At 42.2% G+C, this 16,729-nt stretch overlaps 1 protein-coding gene across 1 annotated transcript in view; it reads right to left on the reverse strand.

Annotated features, from left to right (window-relative positions):
* Positions 1-16,729, reverse strand: part of RASSF2 (Ras association domain family member 2) — a 35,565-nt gene that overhangs the window by 17,103 nt on the left and 1,733 nt on the right. The window contains exons 2-4 of the mRNA XM_060787468.2: positions 6,056-6,147; positions 3,545-3,620; positions 1,296-1,447 (exon numbers count right to left, since the gene is read on the reverse strand). Of these exons, the coding sequence (XP_060643451.1) occupies positions 1,296-1,447; positions 3,545-3,620; positions 6,056-6,114 (287 nt within the window). The 5' untranslated portion in view covers positions 6,115-6,147. The remainder of the gene's footprint in view (positions 1-1,295; positions 1,448-3,544; positions 3,621-6,055; positions 6,148-16,729) is intronic.

The following is a 16,729-nucleotide window of genomic DNA, read 5'->3' on the forward strand; positions in this document are numbered from 1 at the left end:
CCCTTCGGGGTGAGAAAGACGAAATATAAATACTGTAAATAAATAAATAAATAACTCCCAGAATTCCTAACAGCTGGTATTATATTATCATCATCATTATTCTTATAATTCTATTATTATTTTGTTATATTATTATAATATTACTACTAGAGTACTATTTTATTTATTATACTAGCCATCCCCTGCCACGCATTGCTGTGGCCCAGTCTGTGCATACGTGTTTTGTGTGTGTATGTATGTATGTGTGTATATATGTGGTTTTGCACATGCATTGTAATGTATTTTTTTATTTTTTGGCTTTTTAAGTCTCTTCCGCTGTGTTTTTCAGTGTTTTCATGAGTGATGGTCACTCGTTGGCCTGATAGGTGCATTGTGTCCAAATTTGGTGTTAATTCGTCCAGTGGTTTTTGACTTATGTTAATCCCACAAACGAACATCATATTTTTATTTATATAGATTATTATTTTATTTTTGGTGGGTTTTTTTTGGCTGTTTAAGTCTCTTCTGTTGTGTTTTTCAGTGTTTTTATGAGTGATGGTTACTCGTTGGCCTGATAGGTGCATTGTGTCCAAATTTGGTGTTAATTCGTCCAGTGGTTTTTGAGTTATTTTAATTCCACAAACGAACATGACATTTTTATTTATATAGATTATTATTTTATAATCTATATAATAAATTATATAGTACTCTAGTAGTAATATAATAATAATATAACATAAAAATAATAGAATTATAAGAATTATAATGATGATGATGATTTCATTTTATTATTACATGTTATTATTGCATTATTATTATTATTATTATTATTATTATTATTTTGGGAATTGTGGGCACTGAAATCCAAAACACCTGGAGGGTGGACCTGCCCTAAAGAGATGGCCTTGCAAGTAAAAATAAAATGGGGGGGGGGCATTATTATTATGGTCACATTTTTCCCCCTGCAGCACACTGGACACCTCCCTTAAAGTTCGGAGTAAACTCAAACCCAAAGCAGGCCCAATGCGCCAATGGCCTTCGCCATGTGCAACCTGCCACCCAGCCTTCCCCAAAGGCGTGTGATATGCAACGTGCAACCTAGAATAATAGAATCATAGAATCAAAGAGTTGGAAGAGACCTCATGGGCCATCCAGTTCAACCCCCTGCCAAGAAGCAGGAATATTGCATTTAAATCACCCCTGACAGATGGCCATCCAGCCTCTGTTTAAAAGCTTCCAAAGAAGGAGCCTCTGCCACACTCCGGGGCAGAGAGTTCCACTGCTGAACCTTCCCCCTGGCTTCCCCAAATGCTTACCCGCGTGGGCCCAGGTTGCAGCCGGAGTGCCAGGAGGAGGAGGAGGGCGGTGGGCGCAGGCGCTGGTGGTCGTCCTGCATCTGAAGGCGGATGGGGCGGCGCAGCCCCCAGCACACGTTCAGCAGGCCCTCCACGAGCAGCTCCCCTTCCTCCTGCAGCAAGGCAAAGGAAGCACATGTTGGAAGGGTCCCACCACTCAAAGGTCATCCAGCCCAGCCCAAGCAGCCACCTAGCCTTGGCTATAAAGTCTTCGCAGAATCTTGGACTTGGAAGGGGCCCCCAGAAGCCATCCAGCCCCACTCCCTGCAAAGGTACACAACCCAAGCCCTCCCACTAGAGGGCCATCCAGCCTCTGCTTAATAACAACAACAACAACAACAATAGAACAATAGAATCCTAGAGTTGGAAGGGAGCTCCCAAAGGCCATCTAGTCCATCCGCATTCTGCTCCATGCAAAGGCACACAACATAATTTCTATTCCTTGGTTTTTTTAAAATGTATTTTTATTGTAGATTTTCCATTTATATACAGACATCGGTGATTTCACAGAATACAAAGACCAAGACCACGTACAATTACATATAAAGGTACTCGTACAAATACAAATGTGGATACACTAAGGGCTCCCTGTACCCTAGTTCACTTGTATCGCGCTCAACTATCACAAATAGCGAAAAAACATCACTTTCAGGGTATATGGGAGGGGGTGGGGGGGAAAGGGGGGGTAGTGGGTGTGGTGAGAACTAATAGGGAAAGTGTGGTGGGGATTACATATAGAACAAATGGACTTCCCCAATAAATTGCGAGGTATTACAGGCTGGTACTAGTATTCAGTACTCTTATTACATTAACAACGTCGTCTATTCAAGGTTTATTAATTATAATACCATGTTTTTCTTAACTTTTAAGTATTGACTTAAAGGTTGCCAATCAATCAAGGAGAATTTCTGTTCCTTGGTGACAAAGGCCAATACGTCGCAGGCACGTCTGGTGGGGACGCGAGACAGGGCCTTTTCTGTGGTGGCCCCCCGACTCTGGAACACCCTCCCCAAAGATCTTAGACAGGCCCCTACATTGGCAGTCTTTAGGAAGAACTTGAAGACCTGGCTGTTCCGATGTGCCTTCCCAGAATAGGAAATCTCCAACAACATGTCCCAGAAGCACTTTAGTAGAAATTAAGATTGCTGGCACATGGCACTTACCCTATAATCCTTCATATCACCTGTCACATCTTTTAATCTGTACCCATTACTCTGGCCCAGCCCAATTTTATTGTATCTTGGTGTATTGTTTTATTACTTATTGTTTTAATATTGCTTTAACTGTTTTTGATTTGCTTTAGGTTGTGTATTGTTATGCTATGTTTTGAGGCCTTGGCCTTTGTAAGCCGCATCGAGTCCTTTGGGAGATGCTAGCGGGGTACAAATAAAGTTAATAATAATAATAATAATAATAATAATAATAAATAATAATGTCTAATTGGTACTATCAAACATGGGAAAAGTTAACAAAACTGCACAAATTTTGTCTTTGCGTGAGGGACATTATCCTGCAGCATATCTATATAAATAAAAATGTAATGTTCGTTTGTGGGATTAACATAACTCAAAAACCACTGGGGGAATTGACACCAAATTTGGACACAAGACACCTTCTTCTCTTCCTCAGAACATTTTGCTCTAGTTTTCCAATGAATATCTCACCATCGAGTCTCAACCACAAAAACAACAACGTTTCTGGAGTGGAACAACTCCTTTCAAAGTTAGGACCGCACAAATAAACAGAAAATAACACTTTCAAGGTAGGAGCAGAACATGTTTCAAAAGTTGTTCCATAGCGATAATCCAAACCCTGCTGACATGCAGCCATCCATCCATCCATCCACATCTTAGAAACCTTCATAGTACCGTAGAGTTGGAAGGGACCCTCAAAGGCCATCAAATAGAGTTGGAAGGGACCCTCAAATTCACCCCCATTTCGCTCCCTGCAAAAGGCCATCCATTTCAACCGCCTTGTTTCTGACATAGAGTAAGGCACCATTCAAGCCCTCCTGGCAGATGGCTTTCCAGCCCCACCTTGAAAACCTGCAGAGAAGGAAACCCTATTGGACTCTACCATTAATCAGAGAGTTCCCTTCGTCCCCTTCCGTCCAGCCTTTTCGCTGTTTGAACTATTACCCAGAAAGGCTTTGAAGGGCAGAGAAATGTATCCTGGCCACAGGATCAATGGGAACTTCCTCAGGACTTTACCTCTCGATGCCGCAGCTGCAAATTCTGCCCTTCGTAGTACAAGTTGTATGTCTTCAAGTGCAACAGCAACTCATTCCTGGAAGGGAGGAAGGAAGGAAGTCAGAAGGGGCTTCAATGAGCCTTCATTTCACTTGCAACACCAAGCCCAGGGGTAGATTTTTAAAAATATATTTATGATTTTTAATATATTTATTAATATATTAAAATCATAAATATATTAATATATTTATTCATTTATTATATTTGTGATATTTTATAACCATTATTATATTTATTCTGCATTATATTTAAGGTATTTATTCATTATATTTATTATATTTAATAACCAGTGTTTATGATTTATTATATTTTACAACCATTATTTGCTATATTTATTTAGATTTGTGGAGCCCCCGGTGGCGCAGTGGGTTAAACCCCTGTTCCGGCAGGACTGAAGACCAACAGGTCGCAGGTTCGAATCCGGGGAGAGGCAGATGAGCTCCCTTTGTCAGCTGCAGCTCCTCATATGGGGACATGAGAGAAGCCTCCCACAAGGATGATAAAAACATCAAATCATTCGGGCGTCCCCTGGGCAACATCCTTGCAGACAGCCAATTCTCTCACACCAGAAGCGACTTGCAGTTTCTCAAGTCGCTCCTGACACGACAAAAAAAATTAGATTTGTTATGTATCATATTTGTATTATATGATATATATTATCTATTATATTAATATAGCCATTACATATTATATTCATTTGTATTATGCATTATAATTATGATATGCATTATTTCATAATGCATATCATAAATATAATAATAATAGAATCCTAGAGTTGAAAGGGACCCCCAAAGGCCATCTAGTCCACCCGCCTTCTGTCAGAAAGGAAGGCACCATCCAAACCTTCCCCACAGATGGCCACCCAACCCATGTTGAACAACAACAACAACAGAATCCTAGATTTGGAATGGACCACCAAAGAACATCCAGTGATATTTTATAACCATAATTTCTTATATTTATTTATATGCATCATGTATTATAATTTAATATTTGTTATATTATTATATCCATTAGTTCTTATACTTATGTATATTTATTATATATTATATTTATGATATTTATTATTTGATATTTTATAACCATGATTTATTATATATATTTATTCACCGGAGCCCCTGGTGGCGCAGTGGGTTAAACCCCTGTGCCAGCAGGACTGAAGACCGACAGGTTGCAGGTTCAAATCTGGGGAGAGGCGGATGAGCTCCCTCTATCAGCTCCAGCTCCTCATGCGAGGACATGAGAGAAGCCTCCCACAAGGATGATAAAAGCATCAAATCATCCAGGCGTCCCCTGGGCAACATCCTTGCAGATGGCCAAATCTCTCATACCAGAAGTGACTTGCAGTCTCTCAAGTTGTTCCTGACACGACAATATATATATATATATATATATTTATTTATATCATGTATTATTATCATTATTTATTATATTTGTTATATACATTATCTATTCTATTTATTATTTATTATATTATTATTATCATTATTTATTATATTTGTTATATATATATTATCTATTCTATTTATTATATTATTATAATTATTATTTTATTAGACTTATTATGTATTATATTAATGATATTTATTATTTTTAATATTTGATAGCCATTATTTTATATTTATTTAGATTCATTCCTTATTATACTGTATTCATTACTTATATTTATTTAGATTCATGACACTTATATTTATCGCAATACATATAAATATAATAATGTATTTCTCTCCTCTTTTTTTTGGCAAATGGGAATCTCTACAAAAGGAAGACTCCCCTAATGAGTATTTCTGGACTCTTTGGCATAATATAATATAATATAATATAATATCCGAACGGATATAATCGAACGGAATCCGAACGGATTCTCCCCTATGAACCATCAAGGTTATTAAGATCTTCTGGAGGGGCCCTGCTCTCGGTCCCACTGCCTTCGCAATTGCGTTTGGTGGGGACAAGGGACAGAGCCTTTTCAGTGGTGGCCCCTCGGCTTTGGAACTCCCTCCCGATGGAGATTAGATCTGCCTCTTCCCTCCTGATGGTTAGAAAGCTGGTAAAAACATGGCTTTGGGATATTGCATTTGCAGAATGCTGACTAAGTCAATAACTATTGACCTTTCTGGTGGATGGCGATGAATTTGTGATTCTTGTAGACAAACTGATTTTTGCTGTAACCTGTATTAATTGTATGAATTGTATTTTAATGTGTTTATATTGATGATTTATAATGTTTTTCTTATTGTATTGAACTTATGTTGTTAGCCGGCCTGAGTCCCTCCTTGGAGGTGAGAAGACCGGTGTATAAAAACTCTAAATAATATAATATAATATAATATAATATAATATAATATAATATAATATAATATAATATAATATAATATAATATATACATTAAAATATAATACATTAAAATATAATATAATATAATAGATATTAATGTCAATATATTAGAAGGGAATATTCTGTGGGACTCACTTGTTGATGTACTTGTCTTGGCCGCAAGGGACCAAAGAGGCATCGCCAATGTAATCCATCCTTGGGGAACGTCATTCATTGGGGGAAAAGGCCTGCGGATCAAGCAAGAAAAAGCCATTTCAATGCACTAGCAACGGATTACGGCATAGGAAGGATGGAAGACTCAATGGGAGACTCTATACTGGAGAAGGAATGCAATTTGGTACCGCTAGGCAATGATATGGGGTCTTGGGAATTGTAGTTTTCCTAAGGTCTTTGCTGTTGCACTGTCAAACTACACATTCCTTTTTTGTAACTCTTTTAGCTGCTGCGGTGAAATGCTACGGGGCCCTGGGAGTTGTAGTTTTCCAAAGTACTGCTGTCCCACCAAATTATGCATCCCTTTTTTGCAAATCGACAGCGTATTATTGCAAAAGACTGGCTACAGGAAGCACCAGCGCTTCAATCTGCTGCACATTGTTTTTGCAGAGGCAAAGCACTAAGAATACATCAGAAGGGCTTTCAAAAGAAAGACCTACTTCCTCTTTCTTCTCTGTTTCTTAGCCGACTCTACAATGCAGAAACTGCACCCGTTTCCTCCCATCTGAGGCCGTATCCGCACGGCTGAACAAATGCAGTTTGATGTCTCTGTCCACAGATTCAGTCAAAATATCCTCAAAATCAAACTTTCATTGGTCTGTTTTATATGCAAGGGAGGATCCATTTTCAATTTCATTTGAATCTGTATTTTGTCAGTGGATTTTAAATTCTATTTATTTATTTACTCTATTTGCATCCTGCCTTTTTCGACCCTGAAGGGGACTCAAGGCAGCTTTACATATGGCGACTATTTGATGCTTTTACACAACAGACAATTAATAGAATCATAGAATCAAAGAGTTGGAAGAGACCTCATGGGCCATCCAGTCCAACCCCATTCTGCCAAGAAGCAGGAATATTGCATTCAAATCACCCCTGACAGATGGCCATCCAGCCTCTGTTTAAAAGCTTCCAAAGAAGGAGCCTCCACCACACTCTGGGGCAGAGAGTTCCACTACTGAACGGCTTTCACAGGAAATTCTTAATCATTTTCAGATGGAATCTCCTTTATTGTAGTTTGAAGCCATTGTTCCGCGTCCTAGTCTCCAAGGAAGCAGAAAACAAGCTTGCTCCCTCCTCCCTGTGGCTTCCTCTCACGTATTTATACATGGCTGTCATGTCTCCTCTCAGCCTTCTCTTCTTCAGGCTAAACTTGCCCAGCTCTTTAAGCCGCTCCTCATAGGGCTTGTTCTCCAGACCCTTGATCATTTTAGTCGCCCTCCTCTGGACACATTCCAGCTTGTCAATATCTCTCTTCAATTGTGGTGCCCAGAATTGGACACAATATTCCAGGTGTGGTCTAACAAAGGCAGAATAGAGGGGTAGCATTACTTCCCTAGATCTAGACACTAGGCTCCTATTGATGCAATACATTTAAGTTAAAAATTAAACATTAAAACACACATTAAAATATATAAACATTATAATCACGATTAAAATCATGCCATCCACAATCGTAATCCGGGGCCATTCCAAGCATCACTGCACATATTTAATAGTTATTATTGTATTGCATAGCCGGTCTGAGTCCCTCTATGCAGGTGGGAAGATCGGGATATAAAAGTTTTAAATAAAATAAATCTGTATATATAATAAAGAAGAGTGTTTGTATGGGAAGGACAGAGGTGCGGAGGGCGGAAGGTGTATGTGGCAGCTTTCTGATTGGCTGCTGCTGTGGTGCTATTTGCATGTGGTCTCTGATTGGCCAGCTTCAATAGGAGCCCCTGGTGGAGAAGAGGGTTCATGGCAGAAACGGGGCATGACAGAAAGAAATTTGCATATGGTCTCTGATTGACCAGCCTCAAATGCAAGATTCCAAGATGAGAAAGAGAGGAAAGGAAAGGCCAAAGGGGGCTGGGTCAGAACACTACCAATACAGACCGAAATAGGCACACAGAGCCCCCATCACCCACTCTACATCCTACTGCAGTTTGGAGGAGGATGAACCATGGATGATGGGACTTGCAGTACCACCACTCACATTCTGAGACCGCTGTTAACCTTATCCAATGACTGATCAGGACCACACTTCACACATAGACCTCTCATGACCCACTTTACGTCCTGGTGTGGTTTGGCCGGGGATGGACTGTGGGTTATGGGACTTGCAATACCATTGCTCAATTCTTCAGACCACTGCAACCCTCATCCAATTACCAATAAATACCAAACTTGGCACGTCTCCATGATGCACTCTACATCCAGGTGCAGTTTGAAGGAGGATGCACCATGGATGATGGGCCTTGCAATACCTGCACTCCCTTCCTAAGACCATTACAACTGCCAACGATGATAGATCAGGACCACAATTTACACAGAGATCCAGCATGACCCACTCTACATCCTGGTGCGGTTTGGAAGAATTTAACAATGGATGATGGGACTTGCAGTCACTTCACTCACTTCCTGAGACCACTGAGACCCTCGCCAATGACTCATCAAGACTAAACTTGGCACATGGAGCTTCAATGACCCACTCTACATCCTGGAGCAGTTTGGAGGACGACAGACCATGGATGATGGGACTTCAAGTACCTACACTACCCAAGACTGCTGCAAAACTCATCTAATGACCAATCAAGACCAAAGTTGGCACACAGAGCCCCCATGACCCACTCTACATCCTGCTGCAGTTTTGGAGAAGGGTGGACCATGGATGATGGAACTTCCAGTACCTTCACTCACATTCTGAGACCTCTGCAAACCTCATCCAATGACGGATCAAGACCAAACTTGGCACATAGACCTCTCATGACCCACGTTACGTCCTGGTGTTGTTTGGAAAACTTTGGAGATGGATGATGGGACTTGCAGTACCTTTGCTCACTTCCTTAGACCACTGAGACCCTCGCCAATTACTAATCAAGACTACACTTGGCACATGGAGCTCCAATGACCCACTCTACGTCCTGGTGCAGTTTGGAGGAGGACAGACCATGGATGATCGGACTTCAAGTACCTCCACTCCCTTCCGAAGATTGCTGCAACCCTCTTCTAATGACCAATCAAGACCACACTTGGCACACAGAGCCCCCATGATCCACTCTACATCCTGCTGCAGTTTGAAAGGGGATGGACTTTGGATGATGGGACTTGCAGTACCTTCACTCACTTACTGACACCACTGCCACCCTCATCTAATGACTGATAAAGACCAAACTTGGCACACAGAGCCCCCATGACCCACTCTATATCCTGCTGCTGTTTGTAGGAGGATGGCCCATGGATGATGGGACTTCAAGTACCTTCACTCACTTCCTGAAAATAATGCAGCCATTATCCAAAGACCAATAAAGACCAAACTTGGCATACAGAACCGCCATTACCCACTTTCTCTAATAACCCGGGCAACGCCGGGTCCCCAAGCTAGTAATAAATAAATTGTAGTTCATCTCCAAAGGCTTGGCTCCAGAGACAGGTTTTCACTTTCCTTCTGAAGGTCAGGAGGGGAGTGGGGTGTGATCTAACATCGCAGCTGAAAGGCCACCATGGAGAAGGAAGGTGCTGCCTTTCGTCCCCACCAGTTGCACCTCCGTTCATGCCTCTTCAAATTCTACAGCACTGCTGGTCACAGCTGACTTCCAGCTCAAGGGCCAGGGTTTCCCAATTCTCTGTGTCTATGCCACAGTTTTTAAGATTGGGTGCATCAGTCAGATGTTTCACCAGATCATTTCTGATAGCAAAGCCAACTCTGTGTATTCTTCGTCCTTCAGGCAGTCCCCTCCAAAAGAAGGTGTAGCCTTCTTCTTCTTCCTTCAGCTGTCCCTCTTCTGCTCTCCGGGTCTCCTGAAGGGCTGCTATGTCGATGTTAAAGCGTCCCAGCTCCCTTGCAATGATAGCAGTTCTGCGTTCAGGGCGTTCACTGTCAGTGTTGTCCATCTGTGTCCGTACGTTCCATGTTGCAAAGTTCATTTTTCTTTTATGGCCGCAGGGTGGTGAGTCCACTGGACGCAGCAGTCCAGTCAGGGATAAGAGAGGCAGACTATGTTTAGGGCACCTTTTCTAGCCCCTTCCCCATGTGGGGTGAGCAGAGTGTATCCTCAAAAGAGCTGCCTAGTCATGGATACAGCCGCCGAGCTACTCAACTGCCTTGGACCTCGAGGTAGAACGACTGAGTCCGTATCCACCGCTCATGTGCCAGTCTGTGACCAGGGGCTTCCAGATTTCACAGTCCTGCCCCACATCCATGGAATTCTGCTCAGTATTTCCTTCATTTTTTGGAAATCAGCTCTCCTAAAGTCCAGAATGCAGGTTTGACTTGTTTTAGTTTCAGCCTTCCTTCATATTGTAAACTGCAGGAGCACATGGTCACTTGCCCCAAAGGATCTGACCACTTCAATTGCATTGATCAGGTCCTCTGCATTTGTTAGGATGAGATCAAGAGTAGCCGACCCCCTTGTTGCCTCTTCTACCTTCTGGACCATAAAATTGTCTTCAAGGCATGCGAGGAATTTGTTGGACTTTGTACTCTTGGCCGAGTTTGTTTCCAGCAAATATCGGGATAGCTGAAATTGCCCATGACTACTTTATCTCTTCTTTGTGCCTGTTCAGTTAACTGTTGACAGAAAGCTTCATCGAGTTTTTCGTCCTGGCTTGGAGGTGTGTAATAGACACCCACAATGAGATCTTTTTGAGTCCCGGTTCCCTTGATTCTTATCCAGATGGTTTCAAGCTGGTTTCCTGGATTGTAGTCTCTGATGATGACCTGGGAAGGAATCCCACTGGAGCATTGCAGCACACCCAAATACCTGGGAATCACTCTTGAGCATGCTCTGACTTACAAGAAGCACTGCTTGACTATCAAGCAAAAAGTGGGTGCTAGAAATAACATCATACGAAAGCTGACTGGCACAACCAGACGCAGTGAAGGCATCGGCCCTTGCGCTTTGCTATTCTCCTGCTGAGTACGCATGCCCAGTGTGGAACACATCTCATTATGCTAGAACAGTGGATGTGGCTCTTAATGCGACATGCCGCATTATCACAGGATGTCTACACCCAACACCACTGGAGAAATTACACTGTTTGGCGGGTATTGCACCACCTGACATCCATCAGGAAGTAGCAGCCAAGAATGAAAGGGCCAAGGCAGTGACATCTCCAGCCCATCCTCCGTATGGATACCAGCCAGAATGCCAACGCCTTAAATCAAGCTTCCTAAAATCTACAGAAATACTCGCAGGAACACCTCAGCAAGTGAGAGTCCAAAAGTGGCAGGCTAAAACCCAGAACCTCAATCAGTGGATGCATGTGGTAAGCCTCGCCTCTCCAAGGATTTTGTCCATGTCCTCGAGCTGAACCAACTGAAATGAATCCATTAAAACCAGTCAAGCAAATCTTCATGTTACATCCTCAGAGACTGCTGTTAACGTGGCATCGAAGTCGGAGTGGATCAGTGCAACTTTGTCCGCAAAGAATCAAGCAAATGCTTCACAGTGATCTGCCGAGTTGTCAGGGATCTTGCTCTGCGGCGGATTTAATAGTCCTCTGACAACTCTGAACAGTTCAGCTGGACGGTTATTAGCAGTTGCAATATTGTCCGCGATGGATGTTTTCTGTGCAGCCTTTATTGCCGCGTCATAGGTCCTTAGATATGAACCCAGATGTGCTTGGGCTGATCTGCTCCGCTTCCGGCACCACACGCACTCTAGCTACCTCTTCTTTTGCTTCATCGCTGCCAACTCCTCAGTAAACCAAGGAGCTTGTTTAGCTCAGTTACTCGAGAAGGAGCGTTCTGGAGCAATCGTGTCTATAGCCCTGAACATCTCCCTGTCTCAGAGAGAGACCAGAGCCTCCACAGGGTCACTTACTGAAGAGGCGGGAAAATTCCCAAGAGCCGTCAGAAATACATTTGGATCCATCAGTCTCCTGGGGCGGACCATTTTAGTGGGTCCACCACCCCTGCGGAAGTGGAAAGGCGCAATAAGTCTAAACTTGATCAGGTGGTGGTCGGTCCCTGGCAACGGAGCGATGGTCAGCTCCTCTGCCCCGCCACCTTCTTCCCATCCCTGACAGAAAACCAGATCTAACGTGTGTCCTGCACTGTGGGTGGGACCAGATACTAATTGGGAAAGGCCCATGGTTGCCATGGCGGCCATGAAGTCCTGAGCCGCACCTGACAGAGTGGTCTCGGCATGAATGTTGAAGACTCCCAGCACAATAAGCCATTGAGACTCCAACGCCAGGCCTCAGACCACTCTGGCTAGCTCAGGTAGGGAGACTGTAGTGTAGCGGTGTGGTCGGTACACTAACAGAATCCCTATCCTGTCCCGGTCACTGACCCTCAGACTGACACATTCGAACGTGGTTGACTGTGGGATGGGGCACCTGGTCAGGGGGTTATAGACAATTGCGACACCACCTCCCTGCCCTCCAGGTCTCGACAGAGTAACCTGGTGGACAAAGCTGGGAGAGGTTAACCCCCCCCCCCCCGCCAGTCTCGTCCAGCCAGGTCTCCGTTATACATGCCAGGTCTGCATGTTCCTCAAGAATTACATTCTGAATAATTGATGTTTTGAGGACCTTCTCTCGACACCAGAGGCAATCCAAATGGCCAGCTTCTGGTCAAAGGACATTTAGCATCATGCCAGGTTTTTTAAAATGCATTTTAACGGTACCCTCAACTTGCTTCTAACACAATAAGTTATTATTATTATTATTATTATTAGTTCCCTGCTTTCTCTCTCTCCCGAAGGGGACTCAAAGCGGCTCCACATAAAAGCATCACCATACAATTTCAAATATACACACTGCAAACTTTAAAACAGAATTAAATATAAACAGTATTTTAAAAAATCACAGTTAAAAACCATTCAAACATATTCAATTACAAGGGAGCAGCATGGCAGCATGGAGGGGTTTTGCAAAGTCTGGAGGAAACAGGAACGTTTTCTTCTCCTCCTCCTCTTCCCTCTTTCTCCTTGGATGGAAAGCAACAACTGGACTTTTGTTCTCTGCAGCCCCTTTTGTGACTTTCCACCAACAAATAAGTTACTGTTTTGCGGAAACTTGATTTGTCTGAGATTTTTCTTCTCTGGCTATTTTGCACCCGCCCAACCGTAGACTTGAATAGATTTGCAACTCTCTTGCATTTATGTTTGCTTTCCCCTAAATGAACCAAGCAATTTAAGCTTCTGCTCCAGCCTTTACATTCCCTCCTTGAGTCAAAAGCTGCATCCGCACTGCAAAATTAATGCAGTTTGATTCCACGTTAGTGCCTCAACGCAACTGTATGGCATTTTGGCCCATCTTTAGCCTTCTTTGCCGAGCTACAGCTCTCAGGATTTCATCCATAGCATTGAGCCATGGCTGTTAAAGTAGTATCAAACTGCATTCACAACCATATAGATAAGTTAGAGCAACTAAACCAAACCTATGGAATCAATGCACAGATAAATCTGATTCCATTGTAATACTCAGAAAAATAGGGTTTTAAAATGTTTTTTAGTTTAGTGTTTACACCTTATGATATTATATAATACTAGCCGTCCCTTGCCCCGCGTTGCTGTGGCCCAGTCTGTAAATCTGGAAAATAAAGTAATGAGAAAATGTTGATTTCTAATATATGCAATTTTTTATGCTTGGGGGTAAACAGTATTTCTTGTTGTTTCTTTGTCAGTGTTGATGTGGAGATTGTCTGGTTTGCCTACTCTGGGATATGTAACATATTATTGTTCTTCTTTAGAGGTCCCTTTCAAATCTATGATACTATATCTCTCTGTGTGTGAATCATATCTCTCTATATCTATGGCTAGATGGCTCTTTGTCGGGAGGGCTTTGATTATGTTTTCTTGCCCTGGTGAAGGGAGTTGGACTGCATGGCCTTAAGTATTTTCTGTGGTCGTGGGGGTTCTGTGTGGGAAGTTTGCCCCAATTCTGTCGTTGGTGGGGTTCAGAACGCTCTTTGATTGTAGGTGAACTATAAATCCCAGTAACTACAACTCCCAAATGTCAAGGTCTATTCCCCCCAAACTCTATCTGTGTTCATATTTGGGCATATGGCTTGATCCAGAACCATCATTGTTTGAGTCCACAGTGCTCTCTGGATGTAGGTGAACTACAACTCCCAAACTCAAGGTCAATGCCCACCAAACCCTTCTGGTGTTTTCTGTTGGTCATGGGAGTCCTGTGTGCCCCATTTGGTTCAATTCCATCATGCTACTTGATTGTAGGTGAACTATAAATCCCAGTAACTACAACTCCCAAAAGACAAAATCATTTTTTGAGTGAAGGACATACATTGGTTAGGTGTCTTGTGTCCAAATTTGGTGTCAATTCGTCCAATGGTTTCTGAGTTCTGTTAATCCCACAAACCAACATGACATTTTTATTTATATAGATTTTAATATATTTTAGTTTAGCGTTTCCACCTTATTTTATTTTTTTGTTATTCAATATTCAACTTTCGTTTACTTAAGTGATAATTGTCTCTACTGTTCTAATGCGGCACAAATCCTATGCAAAATCATACGATGTATTTTTGGCATTAATATCGAAATCTGAAAATGTATCTAGAAAACCTTTTGTATTGCTTTGTATTGTTGTTATTGCTTTTCTGGTGTGATGTGTTGTTGGGCTTGGCCTCATGTAAGCCGCTCCGAGTCCCTTGGGGAGATAGTGGCAGGGTATAAATAAAGTATTATTATTATTATTATTATTATTATTTAAATCAGTGTTTCTCAACCTTCCTGATGCCACGACCCTTTAATACAGTTCCTCATGTTGTGTTGACCCCCAACCATAACATTATTTTCATTGCTACTTCATAACTGTAATTTTGCTACTGTTGTGATTCATAATGTAAATATCTGATATGCAAGGTGTATTTTCATTCATTGGATCAAATTTGGCACAAATACCTGATACGCCGAAATTTGAATACTGGTGGTGTTGGGGGGAACTGATTTTGTCATTTGTGAGTTGTAGTTTCTGGGTTTTATAGTTCACCTACAATCAAAGAGCATTCTGAACTCCACCAACGATGGAATTGAACGAAACTTGGCACACAGAACTCCCACGACCAACACAAAATACTGGAAGGGTTTGGTGGGCATTGACTTTGGGTTTTGGAGTTGTAGTTCACCTACATCAAGAGAGCACTGTGGACTCAAACAATGATGGATCTGGCCCAAACTTGGCACGAATACTCAATATGCCCAGATGTGAACACTGGTGGAGTTTGGGGAAAATAGATGTAGGTGAACTAAAACTCCCAAACTCAAGGTCAATGCTCACCAAACCCTTCTAGTGTTTTCTGTTGGTCATGGGACTCCTGTACGCCCCGGCTGGTTCAATTCTATCATGCTATTTGATTGCAGATGAACTATAAATCCCAGCAACTACAACTCTCTATCTATCTATCTATCTATCTATCTATCTATCTATCTATCTATATCTGTGGCTGGATGGCTCTTTGTCAGGAGGACTTTGATTACGTTTTCTTTCCCTGGTGAAGGGAGTTGGACTGGATGGCCTTCAGTATTTTCTGTTGGTCATGGGGGTTCAGTGTGGGAAGTTTGCACCGATTCTGTCGTTGGTAACTACAACTCACAAATGTCGAGGTCTATTTCCCCCAAACTCTACCAGTGTTCACATTTGGGCAGATTAAGTATTCATGCAAAGTTTGGTCCAGATTCATCATTGTTTGAGTCTATAGTGCTCTCTGGATGTAGGTGAACTACAACTCCCAAACTCAAGGCCAATGCCCACCAAATCCTTCCAGTATTTTCTGTTGGTCATGGGAGTTCTGTATGCCAAGTTTGGTTCAATTTCATTGTTAGTGGAGTTCAGAACGCTCTTTGATTGTAGGTGAACTATAAATCCCAGCAACTACAACTCCCAAATGACAAAATTATAATTTTTGAGTGATGGTCACTCCTTGTGTTGTGAGATGCTTTGCTGCCAAATTTGATGTGATTTCGTTCATTGGTTCTTTTGTTTTTAAGGGACTCATTATGCATAGAGCATTTTTAGATAGATAGATAGATAGATAGAGAAATAGATAGATAGATAGATAGATAGATAGATAGATAGATGTGTTGTTTTCTCCATTGGGCAGATACTTGGAAGGTCCATAAAGAAATGCCTGGAAGGATTAAATATATAGAGAGCCAAGAATGCAAAGAGACTGCCAAACTGTCACCAAGATGAACGTGTTAAAAGGGAAACCATGGGTATCTCTCTTCCAAATCTACCAAATAGGGAACAAAGTCATACGCTTCCACTTCCTGTGAACGCCTCTAACACAACTCGACCGCCAAGAAGAAGAAACCACAAAAAACAATCTGAAAGCTGAGAGCAAAGGGAGACCTTTGGACTACAACAACTATCATTCCAGAAAAGGGAGCTGCAGCCCAAAGCCTGCCAAAGCTTAGTGAGTGCTGAGGATGATGGGTGTTGTAGTCCAATGACTATAAAAGGCCTGCCAAGTTCAGTAATAACAATCTATCTGGTAGGGGATGATAGTTGTTGTAGTCTAGAATAACTCTAAAAGGAACATAGAATCATAGAGTTGGAAGAGACCTCATGGGCCATCCAGTCCAACCCTGCCAAGAAGCAGGAAATTTGCATTCAAAGCATCCCCAACAGATGGCCATC

The sequence above is a fragment of the Anolis sagrei genome, chromosome 7 (assembly GCF_037176765.1).
Source record: "Anolis sagrei isolate rAnoSag1 chromosome 7, rAnoSag1.mat, whole genome shotgun sequence".
Lineage (NCBI taxonomy): Eukaryota > Metazoa > Chordata > Lepidosauria > Squamata > Dactyloidae > Anolis > Anolis sagrei.